This window comes from Ptychodera flava, chromosome 6 (assembly GCF_041260155.1).
Source record: "Ptychodera flava strain L36383 chromosome 6, AS_Pfla_20210202, whole genome shotgun sequence".
In the NCBI taxonomy this organism is placed as follows: domain Eukaryota; kingdom Metazoa; phylum Hemichordata; class Enteropneusta; family Ptychoderidae; genus Ptychodera; species Ptychodera flava.
The window spans coordinates 38,295,293-38,312,917 of record NC_091933.1 but is presented as its reverse complement, the minus strand read 5'-3'; the positions used below and the strand labels follow the sequence as shown (position 1 = coordinate 38,312,917).

The window sequence follows — 17,625 nt, the reverse complement described above, 5'->3', positions numbered from 1 at the left end:
CTCATCAACCATTCATAACAATGTAACTAAATTGATTGAATAGATTTTAATTGAATTAATTGTCGGTTTGTGGAAGCCAAATCAATCAGCATCACACGATGTGTACCAATACGATTTATGAGGACTTGTAATGTCTGTAATGTCTGTCTGGTATTGCATGAAATAAATTTGATCTGAGTATATAGTCTTGAAGCAACAAATATCTGTGTCAAAGTAATGAGTTCATTTAATGTCAGAAATCAAGTACAATCAAATCCATCTTAGTGGTCACCTTAACAGAGAGGTCTACAGGAATCCTATAATATTTTTACCCCCCCCCCCGAACAGCCGCTTCTCTATACGAAGTTGTCAGTAGGCAGATGCAAACGCTATTATCATACACCTATTGCCGCTACCAATAGGGTACAAGAGGTTACAGTGTGTCTATATGCTGTATATGCATGCTAATAAAGGCAGGGAGGCCATACGCTAAAAAAATGTAGGTGTTCAGGTGAACTCTGACCTCTAATCGCCCATTGTATTAACACAGATTTCTCGCCACTCATGATATAAGTTTAGACAACATTTACATAGATTTACACAATTGCAGATTTATGCAACAGAAACGTGTGTTTCAGCGTAACATTTCGATAAAATAATTACCAAAAGCCGAATCTACCGACAAGGTATGTTGGCATCCGGCCAACTTAGTACTATGTTCTCAGGCTACGCGTGTGCAGGAACATTAATACACGTCCTCAATATTCGATACAACCTTTCTTTTACAGAGTGCCAATTTACACGCATGTCTCACGGTATTTCACTGTTATGGGCAAAAAACGTATAATAACTAAGTATTCAAAACATGGCTATACAAAGGCTCAGCAAGGTTCTGTACGTGGAGCGTGCCTGCGGTTCGTGCAGTACAAATACACAGATCCCTCGTTCACACATGATCATATTTTGCGAGTAATTCTGTGTAACGTGGTATAGCAGTGCCTGTCAGGTATGATCGTCAACAATTCTGACCTAAACAATTACAGAGTATATTGCCATTAAAAGAAAAGGATCAGTTTTATTTTTAAAGATGCCATTCATTTCTACAAGAATATTGTTTCGGAACTGGCACACCACGAGTTTATTAGACTTTTGATATTTAAGTTCGGAATGTAAGCTTACACTGCTCTAATCCAACGTTTTAATATTCAGTACGACACGCGACACCTACCCAAAATACTGCGGCGCACCCATCCCCACATCGAAGTTATTGTTTTCTGGTCTCATGGTTTGACTTTAATAACACGATTGTCTGAACAATAAACCGTAAAACGGTGACCTATTTAAAGCGACGCCAATTTCCAAAACGCCGTCTCTCAGACAATCGGTTCAGGACCGTACAAATGGCGGCGCGAGACATTTGATCTAGGTTTCACGTCAAACAATATATGAATAACATCAGCTGAATGACGTCATCACTAGCTTCTAATAACACAATCCGTCGGTGTTAAATTTGGAAAATTGTCATTTACTTTAAAGTAGGACGCGTCAAGATTTTTTCGACAGTAGAGAACTTGCGGAAAGGTAAAACATGTGAAATCTACCGGCGGTGAAGAGTGAGCGACAGAAGTACAAGTTTTCCAGGAAAATTCAGAAAGTATTCTCTTTGGAAAACAGGGTCACAAGTATGCCAGAATTGTACCTTGGGTTTCTAGTACACATCTAGTCAGGTGCTGTTCAGCTGACTGAAACTGAAAAATAAACATTGGACAGAAACGGTGCTTCGTAAACTTTAATGACACTCCACATGTCGAAGGTTTACATGCAGTTGTAGGCCTAATTAGTTTTCCTTACACGTTCAGGGGTATCGGTCATAACCCGGAACTTCCCCTCATCGTTTAACGATGACGCGTGCATCTATAAATAGCCACCCTGCCATAGAGCAGCGCGTTCCATGGAAAAACCCAGAACTGAAATGCTGAATGGTGGCCTTATTTGTCGTCATAGGTGGGCGTGTTACGGCTATCGGGTTGGTCAATCAACGATAAACCTCTAACTGACTGCGCTCTAATGACGTGCGTTCCGCTTGAGTGTTGCCGTACATAAAACACGACGTTATACACATACCACCTGTCAGATTGATTCACAGACGCGCAGCAACAACAACCCACGCACCTACCCATAGATACGTTATAGATACGTTCAAAACTACCACTCGATCATCGGATAAACATGGGAATGGAAAAACTTCTCGCACTACACTGCTTACTAACGTTTTGGCTACAATGTAGCAATGCTGCGTGGCACACTCGATGTAACGAGGATGACTGCAGTCAACGAGTAAGTATTTTAAATTTCATTACTGCTTTCGTCTTGAACTTTTTAGTGGCTAAGGTTGTCAATCAACTTTTTATTTAAACTGTAATCGATTGAATTCAAAGATTTTGAAGGGGGAAATAAAGAAGAGTGACACCAGGTAATCGGTAGATAGCAACAAAAAACTGTTAGACATCTTATCGGAGGGCGTCCATGACTGAATGACGACTAAAATACAAGCACACAATGTTTCAAATGTACCGCTCATGTGTAATTTAATAATTTAATGATGGTCAAATTTTTGAAAGAAGTTGATGTTGCATCGCTCACGCAGACGTTGACTTTAATATAAGGCGACGAGGGTCGGGTGCAATCCAGCAAAACGGATGGCCGCCTTAACTTGATAACAGTACACTTGAAGACCTCTTGCCCGCTCTGGAAGGACAAGCGACCGGCGTATGCCAGAATAATATACTTTAAAACATACATGTCTATTGATTAAAACCAGGAAACAACTTAAAAGGAAAAAAGGCCATGCCATTGTGACCTTTTACCTATTCTCAGCAAACAACATAGCATTGAAACAAAAGACACCGGGAAGAAAAACAATACACAGCGGTTGACTTGGTTCGGCCTTGAACAGAAGCAGGAAATCATGAATTCTTCACCGATGTATGAAATTAGGTCACTCGGAGACACTTGATGGGTTAAAACTTTCGTATAAGGGCATCTACTAATTAAGTTCTTGAAGTGAAGGATGAAAGAGTCGAGAACCGGCCTTGAATTCGAAGCTTAAGTGACATTTTGGGGCGTCCTTGTATCGGTGACACCATGGTCCCCCTACAAAATTTTGTATAGCTCAAAGACGAAGTCAGAGTTCAGGATCTATGCTTGCCCATTATATGTATAACAAACACGTTTGGATGTAATTTAGGATGATTCGATTTTCATATTTTTCAAATTTCTCAAAAATGTTAGGTGCCCTATGGTTGAATGTTGCAATATTGCGAATTTACTCATAAAAACAAGTGTGTAACTTAAAGAGAAAAGCAGATGACATTACATTTGTAGATGAAATCGACATTACTTCACCATCCAATTATCCCAATCGTGTTAACGTAAATCCTGAATATCATGAAGTTTCGGAGACTAAATGATAAACTGAGTGACAGGGGGTGGGGAAACATTAATATTGATAAATTTAGACAACATTCTAAAGGTGCGTTATGGGACCAGAACAGTGTCTTGTCAGGAGTTCATCGTCGATTTCAAAGTGTGGTCATGTCTGCAGGTGCATGTGCAACAACGGTATGACGAACCGTCCCTATGACAGGCTTACAAACGACCGACAAAATGTTTACTTGCGCAACATTACACGTTTAAGGCAGTTTCTGTATGTATTTTAACTATCCTGCAACATTTTAACGTCTCTACAGGTTGGTTCAAGATATCTTCCCTGCAGTGTGACTAAACAGACTCCACAAAGTAAGTATTTCATGCAAGAACTATCACAGTATGATTATTCGGTATAAGATTTACTCTACTTCCATTTTTAACACGCTTCCTACTCCACAAAGTTAGGGCAGATCGTCATATGATGCTGGTTAAGAACCCCTCACTGTGGGTGAGCCAATGTTCGTGAGAGTGTTTCTGACAACATTTTCAGCCATATCAACATGCATCGTTGGGTAGGAAAATTAGGACCGACACAAAATAGAGTCCCTTAAACAACTGAGATGCCGACAACAAAGCAAATGAAACTATCAAATTGTGTTTGCTCGAGTTTCTCCTCGATATAGAAAATACATACTATTTTTTATTGAGCTTTAAAGTTTGTTAGCGATCGACATTTCTCGGGGCGCGTTACGCTATCACAGATCCAAGTTTGCGTGTTTCAAAATTAAACAGCCAGGAATCAAACCCGTGTCGTGTGCACATGTATACCCAACACGTTTGGAAACGACAAATCGTGATATTTCATTCATCACAATGTTTACACGTTGTTTCGTTCGAGAAGTGACTTCTGACCAAAAACAGAAGCCTTTTGACTTACCGCTCATACACATTTGTATCTTGTACGATCATGATAGTATCAGTTCTTTGGATCAGAAAAGCGATAAAAAGCTGAAGTCCTAAATTCAAGTTGAGAAGATATTTATGTTTAAATGGTTTCTGTAGTGATTTGATAAATTTTGCTGGCTAAACAAAACCAGATAACAGCCAAGCAAATGACGTAGTTAGTGGTAAAACCAGAATTATGTCATCGACTTTTTGCACTGAAGTACTTTTATGACCATCAGGTGACCAAAATTATCCAGAAAATCGATAGCTGATTCATTTCCGATTCAGTTGAGTAACTGTTTTGTATTTCTCTGATCAAAGTCACGAAATAGCAACTTTGTCCCAATGACTTGGAAAGCCTTTAGCGCAATTAGCCTTTGAGAACGGTACGACCATTTGTGTGATTCAATTTTTATATATCGGATGACATTGGCTAGATCTATAGATTCATTTAATAATCACAAAAGTGTTGCCTAATAACACATGCTGCCCCAGGGCCAGGCTGGCGGTTTGTCAGAAAGAAATGAAAGTATCTGAAATGAATTTCGACTTTAAGGCTCATTTCCCTGTCTGGCAGTGGGATCAATCATTGCTTTCCGTAAACAGGAACCGTTTGAGTAAACCACTCCGTTTTTATCTTTAACCACGACAGATGCAGATGGTAAATGCTCCGGCATGACTTCACATCGGCTGTCTGGCCATTATGATGTACCGTCACTGGGCAAGGACGATGTAGAGATCGCCATTACAAGTGATAATTTCAAGAGGTACGGGGAGTTTCCCGGCATGAACGTAAAAGTCTCAGTTCCCTTGACGGAAGGTAAGTTGCGGCTAAGAAAAAACAGAAGTTAACACGCTCATGCACAGCTTTCAAGATGTCCATGGTCGCCGTTGTGGATGGTTAGAATAATAGGCTAATGGGCGTTATTCTGAGTTTATTAGTTAATGAGTGTTGGCAGGTTAGACTTTTTGAAATTTTAAACTGAATCACTGTCCCTCCTTGGGTGGAGGGACGGTGACTGAATCAACTACAGTGATTTTCAATAGTGTATGACGAGAAGGAAGAAAAGCAGATTGAAATCTAGGGCTCAGAAGTTAACTATTATAATACATGACGTAAATATTGAGGAAATAAATACACACTTATGGTTGGTTGTATATAAAACCAGTAAATCTTCCTGCTTTGGCATCAGCTTTTGTGTCATCGAGAACATTTTATGAAAAATGTGTACCACACAACTACCCAGTGAGTATTCCATCACCTCAGCCCTTCTGTCACCTTTTTTCCTCAGGAAATCAACGTGTGGAGGGAATTCAGATCATTCTCCGTGGCAAAACCAAAGATGACAGTTACCACTACACTTACCATGGTCAGGAAATCTGTCGAATTTTGACTTTAGATGGCGACGCTATGGCAAGGAGATCTGGGGTAAGCCTCCGTAACCTCATTTTTGTTGAGCAGAAAGTACAGTCGATGTTTTTGGGGTAGTTTCTTGTATCATATAAGGCAGACTTGCCGACACATTTAAACTACTGATGCAGTAGAATAATGCACGGACAAAACATGACACTTTGAACATGGCTTTTTTCGCGTTCCTTTCCAGGATCCGAAAAGTGTTACATTTTCGTATAACTGCCTAAGACCCTTGTCACCGGAGAGCGAGTACGAGGTAGAGGTCAACCTACTACCACTACCAGAACGGAGACCTCACAGCAAAGTTATCCGTGACGTCAGAACACCAGGTGGGTGACTATTTTTATCTAAGGCATGAAACTCTGGTTGTGTACGCGAAGTCCCTTTACATTCGACACTTCAGCGTAAGAAAAGACTCGGATAAACATAATGGAGTCTGACGGACCGTCAATCAGTGATTTATATATGTTAATCGGGAGAAGTCATGACTTCAGCATTTCTCGTAGATCTTTTAAAAATAGCCTATGTTCAGGAAACGTCAAATTTTTATTATTCTTTTAGCAAAAATATGAAACACATTGCACAGGGGTCATAGATTTAAAGAATGACAAGGCAAGACTATAACATTCATCAGAATCGAGACGCGTGATTTCCCATGGACTGGAAATCTAGAGATGACTAGATTAATTGGTTCATTGCAAAGGGTTTTTTATTAATCAATCACAGTCTTATCTATATTTGATTTTATTTTTCAGCATGTGATTCCGACAAGGGGCCCGATTTCAATGAGTGCTTCGTAAGGATGGCTAAATGTAAGTTTTAAGAAAATTTCAAGCGTAATGTATGTGGATGCTAAAGAACTCAAAGGGAAAAAGACTGACAATGTCGCGAAGTCTTCTTTTGTCTGGTAACATAACATGGCCTGATCAGGGACACGGCTATAAATTATGATTGCCTTTGATAGGACAAATATAGTGATTAATAATCTTTCAATTTCTTTCAAAACTTCTTGACTGATCGTCTTATCACCCAACATAATGTGTTTTGAATACTGCATACCTGCTAAAAAGCATTCGAGTGAGCTCTTTTGACGATGTATTGCCGTTGATTTCAGTAATGAAAAAAGACACCTGCCCATTAATTTATTAACACTTGCAAAATCACCGTTTTCTCCAGACAAAGCCGTTCACTGGGGCCCGACTATATTCGAGGCTATGCCGAGGGGCAGAAACGTTTCGGTGAATTTCAACCTTCCTGACGAGTCCTACGAACTCGATCGATTCCGTGTTCTGCTATACACTGAAAACGGGGACTACATGGCACACAGGGACATCGAACCGGTAAGTGTAGTAGGACTTGATAGATGTAAACCACGGCGACCTTTGAATAAATCGATCATAAGTAAGGCCGGAGATAGTGCTACCAATTGAACTGCTGTTGATGAGCGTCGAGACACAGCAGGGGAATGTTCATGAAATTTATGCGGTCGAAAATCGAACACCTGCCGAACATCAAAAGCGACGTGACGTTAAGAAATGTACACAGTCCACGAGTCAAGACAAGTCTTACCAAGTCTTAAAATTTACCTCTTAATGTCATTGAGTTTGGGAGTTAGCCAGCAAGCAGAGCTCACCAGCGTCCAAAAAGATAAAGTTCACAACCATTTAAATATTAATTTTTGCTTTGTCCTTCTTTTATTTCTTCTCAGGGTAAGGACGATATTCACATCATAGCGGCATCGAACGGAGAAATGTACAGTGTTGTACAGTTCACTCCCTTTACAGATGTAGAAAACGGAAGATACATTGTGAAGGTTAGTTTGTGACGTCATTCTTTTGGGTGAATGTAGGAAGACCTACGCCTCTTCATTTCATTGTTCGCCACCACTACAACCACCATCTTCATCGTCATCATTGTCGTCGTCGTCATCACCATCACCATCATCATCATCTTCATCATCATCATCTTCATCATCATCATCATCATCATCACCACCATCACCACCACCACCATCATCGTCATCCTTTAGTAGTAATAGTTATGGTAGTAGCTGCACTGATAATATCTTTCTTCGATGGAAATCCCATCTGTCAGAAGTATTACAAGTAATTGCGACATCTACATGAAATACATTTACATAAGAAAAGACGAAAGTAGGCAATGACAGATCAGATTTTTACTCATCGCAGAGTACAAAACTAAACGAAAAATGAACCCCTCGCCATGCCATATAAATGTGCAGTAATGGGGAGACGAGAATTTTAGGTTATGTCTACTTGATGACAATGGACTGGTTGCGAATTACTGCTGTTAATCGATGGTAGGAAACGGAGAAAGAACTTTGGCAGTAACTTATGCATTATTGTCAATCATTTCAGATTCAACCAATACCTACCAAGGAAGGAGTCTGCGAGTCTCTCTCTGACGGTACTACCGACTGCAAAGTGACAGTTTCGGATTCATTTGTCTTGGAAGGTAAATGTTCACATCGTCTATATGTCTGCTATAAATGCCAATAACTCTTGTCTGTTGGTTACCATCATGAATGTGAAGCACAAGCACACAGCCTCGATGTGAAAGAGCGTACTTTCCGTAATTTGACCCCTGCGCGAACATCCAAGGGGCTAGGGTACGCAACTGTAAAGCGGACTCATATACCGACATTCACCGAAGGAGGTTCAATTTTCACTGTACCGAAATAGAATTTGGTTGATTCTCCTAATTTTTTATTGACATTTCTTATCAGAAAATGACTCACTAGCATTAATTCGTTATCACATCCATGACACACAATAGAACAGAGACGGTATATCCCATTGCCAAGACCAAGGTGTCCTATTTTAAATCAAAATTGCTTTCTTTTTACAGCGAATGAAGCCGAAGAGAAGGTGGAAAAGCCACCAGGTGAGATCTATTGATATTCGAATTACCATAACAAGCAATTTATCGTCAGCTATCTATAAACAAGACGTAAACTTTGAGTAGTTGCTCGATGCCTCGTGTTACCATTCCGTGCTTATCACGTCGAGACTGTCTTGACAAACTTTGCTTTGAGATTTTTGCACAGGTTGCATCGAAGTAGGGTTTGTGAATATATTTACACAAGTAAAGAAATATGGCTTTCTGTCGACACCACTGATTATTGAGTGAGACAAGACTCTAGCTGGGTTTTGAGATGTTAACCTTGTATGTGTTCCTGTCTGTCTTGCAGGAATGACCCGCCCCGACAAGAAGACAAGGAGAGGAGAAAAACGCAGGAGAAAGACCGGTAAAGGCCGAAAGAAGGATCGTAGCAGGAAAAGGGAAAGAAAGTCCAGGCGAAAGACAACAGAATAATGCAGGATCTTTGCAAAATAACCTCTTCTTTTAAAGTATACTTAGTGCATCTGATATTGGTAAAAAATCTAACAATATCACAAAACAATGTCAGTGCTATAGAGTACATTCATAAGTTTGTCATGCAAATGTTTTCAACATTTTTTCACTCAAAATAAACTTAATTCGTCTGACATTGGCAAAATAGTTTGACAGGTTCACCATGTAAATATCATTTCTAGAGTACAATCAACAATTTTGTTATACAACGTTAAACGCGTTCGGTTTTCGAGTGACCAATTAGAGTAGAATACGTCGCCTAGCAACGAAAATAGATTCCATTCAAATGGCTAAGAAAAACTATGTATTGCGTATCGCACCATTGGGATTCATTGTGGGAAGGTTTTCACTTCCTTTCAGTTCTTTATTATGTAAGTTTAAAAAATCGAAAGCCAGTATCTGCCAGAGGACAACTATGAGTAACCTGAGTCAACAGACACTGCCATCGCAAAAGACTTCAAAGCATACAAGCGAATGGACAGACAAAGAGGACAATCGTTGATGTTCTCCCTCTTGCTCTTTTTTTGAAGGTCATCACTGATTTGGCGTTTTCCTTTGAGATATATTTCTGATAATGATGTCATGTAAATTAACGACGATTTTGGTGTTGGCTTGTTGCTGTTAAAGCTCCATAACCAGTAATATTTATGCGTTTCTTTTCCAGCATCTTTTTGTTCTGTTCGAAACTTTCCTACTCTAAACATTCCGATTGGTGTTCAATTTGTGAACACAATCTGTATGCTGTACAATGTAGGTGATCACATTTCTGATGTAAATATGTTATGTGTTTGCAATATAAATAATTTGTATATAAACATGCTGTTGGGAGAGGAAGAAGTCGAACTTTTTATTGACTTGAAATATTACGAACATTTATATCCGTTGTAGCTTCAACGACAACAAGTAACAATCGTCAGTGTACCTGTTCTTTGAGATGCAGCATGAGATTCCAGTCAAGAGTCATATCTCCAACAGTTGATTCTGTTTCTGATAACATTCATTTTAAAGATATCTTAAACTTTCTCAACATACATTATGCTGCAAAATAAATTTCAGAAAAAGAGCTATTTCAAAGCTTTCTCTTCTGAGATTTGTTTTCAGAATTCGAACGTCGCCAAGACCGATTATGCAAGCCATGTCTGGCAAATGTTTGACAAAATAAAAACATGGTTAAATAGTTTTTAAAATTGCCGGAGATTTTTATTCTTATATTATATTTAACGAATATTTATGTGAATTAAAGCTTTGATCACCGAGTCATCGTGAGTATTACATTGTATATCTGTATACACTGCGTGTTTTCACGCAGTCATCAGTAGCTATCGTGCATGATTACGTCACCAGTGCGGAATGTTTTCCTTGTCAACATCACCTAGGTCATTGGTTGCTTGTGTAACACGTGATCAATATAACCAGTGACCTTTTTGAGATACCCTCCTTCTGTCGGAAGGTCTGATTCCAGTGCTTTATGTAGTCTCTGAACTACTAACGGCCACCCCAAACACTGAGTACCTGAGAATTGAACACAACTTGGAGGAGCTGGAAGCAGGGATGGAGGAACGTACTCTGCCCTTTATTGCTGTAGAAGCTTGCTTGAAGAAAATATTGATATGGATATTAAGGTAGCTACATACCTTTTAGACACTTTCAGATTTTTATTTTTTTCTCAATTGAACACGTCCCAAACCCCAATAAAGTATACATTTTCTGAAAGCCCTGATATAGAGCTATCCGACCAAGCACAGTACACAGTCATTATTTGCTTAAGAGTCACGTGACAAGCGTTTTGCTGAACCTTCCAAAAACCGGTTTTTCCCGCCTTAAGCAAACACGCTGCAAGATTTCCGGTTGGAATTTCTCCATTGACAAGCCTTGACAATATCCTTCAAAACCGTGTCTGGGATTTTCTTTATATGCCTTTGTTTTTTTTTAATGCGCTCTTAAAGGTGTTAGATGAAGGTGCTTTTCAAGGAATTTTAATTATACGCCATATAATTTGAATGGAGCCTCCGGGAAAAAATCGCAGACACGGTTTTGAAGGATATTGTCAAGGCTTGTCAATGAAGAAATTCCAACCGGAAATCTTGCAGCGTGTTCGCATAAGGCGGGAAAAACCGGTTTTTGGAAGGTTCAGCGAAACGCTTGTCACGTGACTCTTATGCAAATAATGACCGTGTACTGTGCTTGGTCGGATAGCTCTATATCTGGGCTTTCAGAAAATGTATACTTTATTGGGGTTTGGGACGTGTTCAATTGAGAAACAAATAAAAATCTGAAAGTGGCTAAAAGGTATTTAGCTACCTTAAAGCCCCAGTATTTGTAACTTTTAACAATTTTTTTCATATTTTTGATTAAAGCCCCAGTATTTGTAACTTTTAACAATTTTTTTTAATATTTTTGATTAAAATGACATCCTCAGTATGTGAAAGTACACCATAATTAATACTGAATCGCATGGTTTGCATGCCCAGCCCGCCTCACGATTAACAGTACAAGGAGTGAAAAATGACTTCTTGTCCGGACCAGAAGTCAGCTTTGTTGACACACGAAACGAAACGTAATCACACCACCGCGCATGCTCAACCACATCTACGCAAGTTTTACAGTGGCGTCCGTAGAAACTATACGCTCTTCGAAAAGGTCTGGTCCATCGAAACTGGAGACTCAGCTAAAAACGCGCGAAAGTTGGGTGAAATACCGGAAAGATATAAATATGTAAGTGTTTACAGATTGTTCCGACTATAATGAGCCGTGCAAAACAAACGTCTTGAACAGCTAAACTAACGACGGAGGCAGTCGATTGTAAGCTTCATGAAGGCACTGCACGTTGTGACCGATGGTACGGAGATCAAGTTTGCTGAATGAATTGAGAGAGAAAAACACATATGAATAAAAATTCAACACTTCACCATTGTAATCATTGAACTAGTCGTTTCTTCCATTATGGAGTATAATGAAAATTTCGTTGAAAATAAATGACGGTACTGATTCTGCCGTCTACTCAAACGAAGTTTTGTGTACGGCTACGCTGCAGGCAACACAGCCTATCAAGTGCGCATATCGTTGCCGTACGGCGTAATTGAAAACGCTCAGAAAGGAAAAATTATATCTTGAATGCAGTACAAAAGTCTTACTTATAAAATTTAAAAGTATTTCAAAATAATATCGAACGTAACGGGTATCTAATCCTCACAAGGACTACAGTACTAGCTGCGATGCGATGGAGCTCCAGGCATTGTAAGCTTAGAAGTTCGAACACAAGAGAGATCCCGCCTCACTGCAAAGTCGTCCCCTGCGCACCCAGCCCGACAGCAAACTAACCTCTTGGTTTGATTCTGTTGTTTATATATTTTTGCATAAAAATTCATGATACTCATATCTGACTTTCACAACTGTACAATTTGCTTAGGACTGTGATTTTGGCTGTAGTCTACAGACGATCGGAGGGAGCTAAGGCAGGCCCCAAATTTGCATGGACAATGCCCGGGACAATTATAGACGCAGCTCGATGAGAAAGTCATTCACATAAACCTAAATGAAGTGATCAATACAAAACTTTTAAACATCACTGGTTCTGAAAATTTATGATCAATGGTTCTGACCTACGGATTTTACACTGCGACGTTGTTTTTTGTGTGTTTGGCCGGCTACTAGTCCTGTAAGGCTGTACTACATGGAGGTAGTAGACTGTAAAAGTGCAGCGGGCGACCGGGCCGAGATTGGTGTGGGGCCTTCAGCAAGGTAAAATTGACAACGTCCATTGCAGAATGCCCGCGTGTTATCCTTTCACGTTTGGGTGGAAATTTACCGCTGTATTCAGAATGCCTTTTTACCGGTATAAAAGCTCAGTAACTGATGCATCAAGAGCCAAGAGTCTGTAAATTCTTAGCATGAGCTCCATTGTTTTTTTCTAAATTTTCGCTGCGATACATCAGTGCGTATACTGGTCTCGATCGTTCTGACTCAGGCGTTCACAGCTGTTTAGGGAGCCGTCATTATTTACGATCTGGGGGTCAGAGGAATTACATTAGAAACTCCGAAATTTTGAGTTACACCCTAGCCAACCATGACTTCTTTGAGTAACCCCCTCTCTAACAGAAAGTTTGGCTTACCTGAGCCCATGTAACAATATGTAGATGTAAAAGCTCACCTAATAAACAGTCTCCGACCATGTAGTATTGTTAAATTTGGATGGGTAGCATGTCATTATGGTATGGTTAAATGTCCAAATGGTTGTTGAACTCAAGTCAAATAAAATATACATTTCTATGATAATATAAAGGGTGAATTCACAACAGTTCAGTTTTGTCCTAGATCCTGTGCACTTATAGTGATATCTGTCAAGAACATTTCTCCATGACCCAGCCTCTCCTTCCAACCCTGGTAACGACTGCAGAAAACTACTGTGTGACATCATCATCACCACTGTTGATCTTCATCTTTACTGTCGCTGGTGCCATTGCGTACATGAACAACTATATCATTCTCATCGTCACTATCTTCTCTTTCATAATAAGTATTGCTAGTAGTAGCAGCTACTTGTAGTTTTCTGCCTTGCTTCATCTAGTTGATTTACTTGTACTGTTAGAGTATTTGTTTTCTTTTAATTTAATATGTATCAGAGTAAAATATATATAATCAACTAATCATTATGTCATTGAGGACAGAGTAAGACAAAGAAAAGACATTTTGAGCATCCCCTTATAACTTTCAACTTTTGAATGACCCCCAGGTCGTAAATACTGACGGTTCCCTTACTTGCTGCCAAAGGCCATCGCGTTCACTGCATTCGACAGCCTACCATACATTGCCAAACTATGTTGCTTCGATTTCGCAATCACCTTGCCGCTAAAGCGACAATCAGCTGAAATTTATTACTTCAAGTTACTCAATTTTGATAGCTATTTGCCTACAGAAGTGAGCCAAGTGTATATAGTGTCGTCTTGATTTTACATCGGTACCCGGAGTTCTGAGTGACCAACTGCACGGTGCGCATCGGTGCACTGCCGACTGCAGTTTGAATAATCCGTATTGTAAACGCACACTGTACCAGAATAGAATGTCAGCCTCCTCTGCCAAAGTTCTGTATCCTCTGAAACACAGTAGCAGTACGTATGTGAACGGAGAAGAACAAAATAAAACCATTCGCGGGTCATTTAGCCGGCGACCATGGACGATCACCCAGGCAGTGCAGTGTAGCTGTGGCGTGGCATGGCAAGGCCCAGGAACGTTGCAGGCTCGATGATGTCATCAGTATCGGCGTTCTCGATCACGTGCACAGCCTACAAGTTGTCAACAAACCCGCGCGGCAATCGAACTCGATCGGGCAATATTTAGCGTTTGTATGTCACTACAGGAGCACAAATTTGGCTTATTTCTTTACTGAACAGCATTTACGATGGCAGTAAGAGAATAATATGTAATTTCGAACATAAAAAAGGTTAAAAGTTACAAATACTGGGGCTTTAAACTATTGGGTAGATTGAGAGGTCAGAAAGGTGATCTTGAATCCTCTATTGACCAATCGCAAAGGGAGACACGAGGCGCCTTGGGGGACTTAAGAAACAGAAATGTATTCACTCACAACTTATTAGATTACATTCCTTCAGGATTGTTGCATATACCAGTGCAAGGGGTCAATGTGTTTTTAAAATGTTGCTAAGTGGGGAGTGCCACTTCAATATATACGGTGCTAGTGTCATACGCGCAATGTAACCGTTTCTCATTCATCTTCATATCCATAAATTATTGACACATTAGATACTTCACTTTGAAACAATATACTGCCGAGCAAATGATCTGGTGTTGTTCAGTCACGTGATCGCTCTGCGTGACAACTTGAAGAGCAGAAGTGGTGACGTTTTATGCTGTTGTTTCTGATTGATGCTCTGAAGTTCCGGTCACAAATTATCATTCTAATTTTCTCTCACGGCCTCTAACTTAACCCACAGTAACAATGTGTCCATGACGATATGTTCACCACGTTCCGACTTATGGACGCAGAAAACGTTATGCGAATTCAAATTGCCATTTGAACAACAGAACTTTAATATGTATATACACAGGCTTGTAGTACAAATACTGTCCTACAACAATGAATAATTATATAGCAAAAAGTAAGTTTATCCCATTAATTGTGTATTATTTTCATTGTGCAGACTTAAGTTTCCCAAGCTTTATACAAAGCTTCACACAAACAGCCATATTTTGGGGTGCATAGTTTTTCTATACATCCAAATTGAACAGGACATAGCTTTGAGAAGGAAGAGAAGGGAAGGAAAACCGACGCACGTCTCCTTGTAAGCACAATACTGACAATCGAATGTCACAGTGCCAGCGGTGGAAACTCAAATCTGAAAAATAATGTGAAATGATGGTGCAGAATATTTTTTTATATTGCAAAAACAAAAACTAGATGATACCATCTCTAGGAAGGAAGATGCGAAACAAAAAGCTACTGGACAAAACGTTTCAAAGTGAATAATATTAGGTCAAAACAGAGAGAAATTTTAAAAAACATAACTGCAATCATTTGGAAAAAATCTGACTTTAGGCAGATTCCAAACAATTACACCAAATATCAAAGCGATTAGAACAATTGTTTATAGAAAATAAAAATGTCGGACGATTGGATATCACAAACCGTATAAGCTTTCTGTCGTTCGCAACAAAATACAAATCAGAACTATCAACCCTAACTCGGAAGTACAATAACGTTTACGACATTTTTCCGAGCATGTTTTCAGTGAAGACTGTGGAACAACGGTATGCTACCAGCCTCCGACCCATGCTGTCAGAAATGCATGCATGCTACTTTTGACTGAACTCTAACATCTATCAGCCATAGTAATGTACCCTCATAGCATCTGTATTGAACTTTACAGACTTTAGAAAGGCGCCACAAGTTTCACCAAGGGATTTGCATGAGCCTGTTATTTCAAGTCACCTGTTGACACCGTTGACATTCTTCGGTACTAAATGCCGACTAAAATACAGTATTTGAACCTCTGATCGGTTCACACCTTTGCGCTGTGCGGACTTTCAAGTGTTCGAAATGCAACTTCGTTCGACAAGCCTATCTATTTTTTATTGCTGCTTCAAGGTTAACAACATTTGACCGTACCCGTCCCAATGATATGTTATAAACAGTCGCCCCCTCTTCGTGACGCAAACGATAACGTCACCATGGCAAGTCATGCGATACTCATATTTGGTAAGGGTTGCAAATATATCAGACGTCAGGCTTTTTTCACAACCTGATAACACCGCGACACGGAAGTAAAATAAAGTCGACGAACAGTTGAACGTTTTGCACATATATTCACACGCCGTTTGCAATACTACCCGCGTTCATACAGCACATTCTTATCAGGTTTTCGTGTCACAGAATTGTTAGGATGCCATAGGTCACTCAAACAGGCCGCCGTGAAGAGGTAAAGTGCACAGAAAACACGTAACACTTTTCCTTGAAGTATAGTGATCTTATTGCCGAGAGAGTGTGCCTTTTACAGTTTACAAGAACAGACGCAAGTTGACTGTATTCGCAGTTTCTGTCAAAATAGTAACGATACAGTGTCAACATGGCATTGGGTATTGCTGGAGAAATCCGACCTGGTCTTGATTACAGTACAATGGGCGTAGCCAGCACCTCTCATGACCTACAATAGATGACAAGTATGGTTGGGTCGTACTGAGCGCCATCATCGGTACCAATCCATTAATATTTGAACTTCGGAAACAGACGGCGAAACAGAATACCGACGGAAAGGACATCAAACATAGAAGTGGAAGAAACAAAGGACCGTCAGAACAAGAAAAAAAGTTATCCCTAAATATTTTTATTACTTACACGCTGTAACGGTTAATTACTCGGCACGACATATAGTAGAATACATACTAGTGAAAACTCGCGAGGATTTTTTTGGCGTTCCCATTCATCCTAGTCAAAGAGGTCTACTACTTTTACGTTCTGATTTGACGCTAAAGAGACGCATGGGTCCCCCAAAAAGTTTTATGTTTGTGATTCGTCCTAACTTTGTGTCGGGACCAAATGGGGCTCCCTTTAGCAGTCACGCAAATGATCTTGTATCCCAACATGTTTAGTTTGATGGCAACCATTGTTCGCCGAAGCCAGATGCTACATGTAAAATTGTTATGTCGTGGTCTTACAGTTATGTGGATTGTTGTTCAGACCATTGGTTTGTACTATTCTTGTGTTTGATGTTTGCTTGAACACTGACTGGTATGAGGAAATGTGTTCGATACAAACATAAATCTTTTGTCTTGATCACAGTGGGAGCGATCGAAGAACAAGACATAAAACGTTAGTTGGTCAAACTTCTTTCGGAATATATCACAATCATATTATCATCCTCGTAATTGACAGAAAACTTGATCCAATGCATTTGGATTTCGCCAGGCAATTTTAAATTTACGTTTGCCTTACTAGTGTACAGAATGATTACAATCGGAAATACAGCAAT

At 39.8% G+C, this 17,625-nt stretch overlaps 1 protein-coding gene across 1 annotated transcript; it reads left to right on the top strand.

Moving 5' to 3' along the window:
• Positions 1–729: 729 nt before the first annotated feature.
• LOC139135703 (uncharacterized) lies at positions 730–10,398 on the top strand. Its single transcript, XM_070703334.1, has 12 exons — positions 730–985; positions 1,984–2,316; positions 3,729–3,777; positions 5,006–5,173; positions 5,646–5,782; positions 5,958–6,096; positions 6,523–6,579; positions 6,944–7,107; positions 7,476–7,580; positions 8,146–8,242; positions 8,636–8,671; positions 8,979–10,398. Exons 2-12 carry the CDS (start codon positions 2,209–2,211, stop codon positions 9,101–9,103), a joined length of 1,185 nt encoding a protein of 394 aa, XP_070559435.1. The 5' UTR covers positions 730–985; positions 1,984–2,208; the 3' UTR covers positions 9,104–10,398.
• The last annotated feature ends 7,227 nt before the right edge of the window (positions 10,399–17,625 follow it).

Bases quoted from the DNA above. Each gene is read 5' to 3' on its own strand.
- LOC139135703 (XM_070703334.1), top strand. From the start codon at position 2,209: ATGGGAATGGAAAAACTTCTCGCACTACACTGCTTACTAACGTTTTGG. The intron at 6,097-6,522 runs GTGGGTGACTAT...TTTATTTTTCAG, and splicing joins CCGTGACGTCAGAACACCAG to CATGTGATTCCGACAAGGGG. The intron at 7,581-8,145 runs GTTAGTTTGTGA...CAATCATTTCAG, and splicing joins ACGGAAGATACATTGTGAAG to ATTCAACCAATACCTACCAA.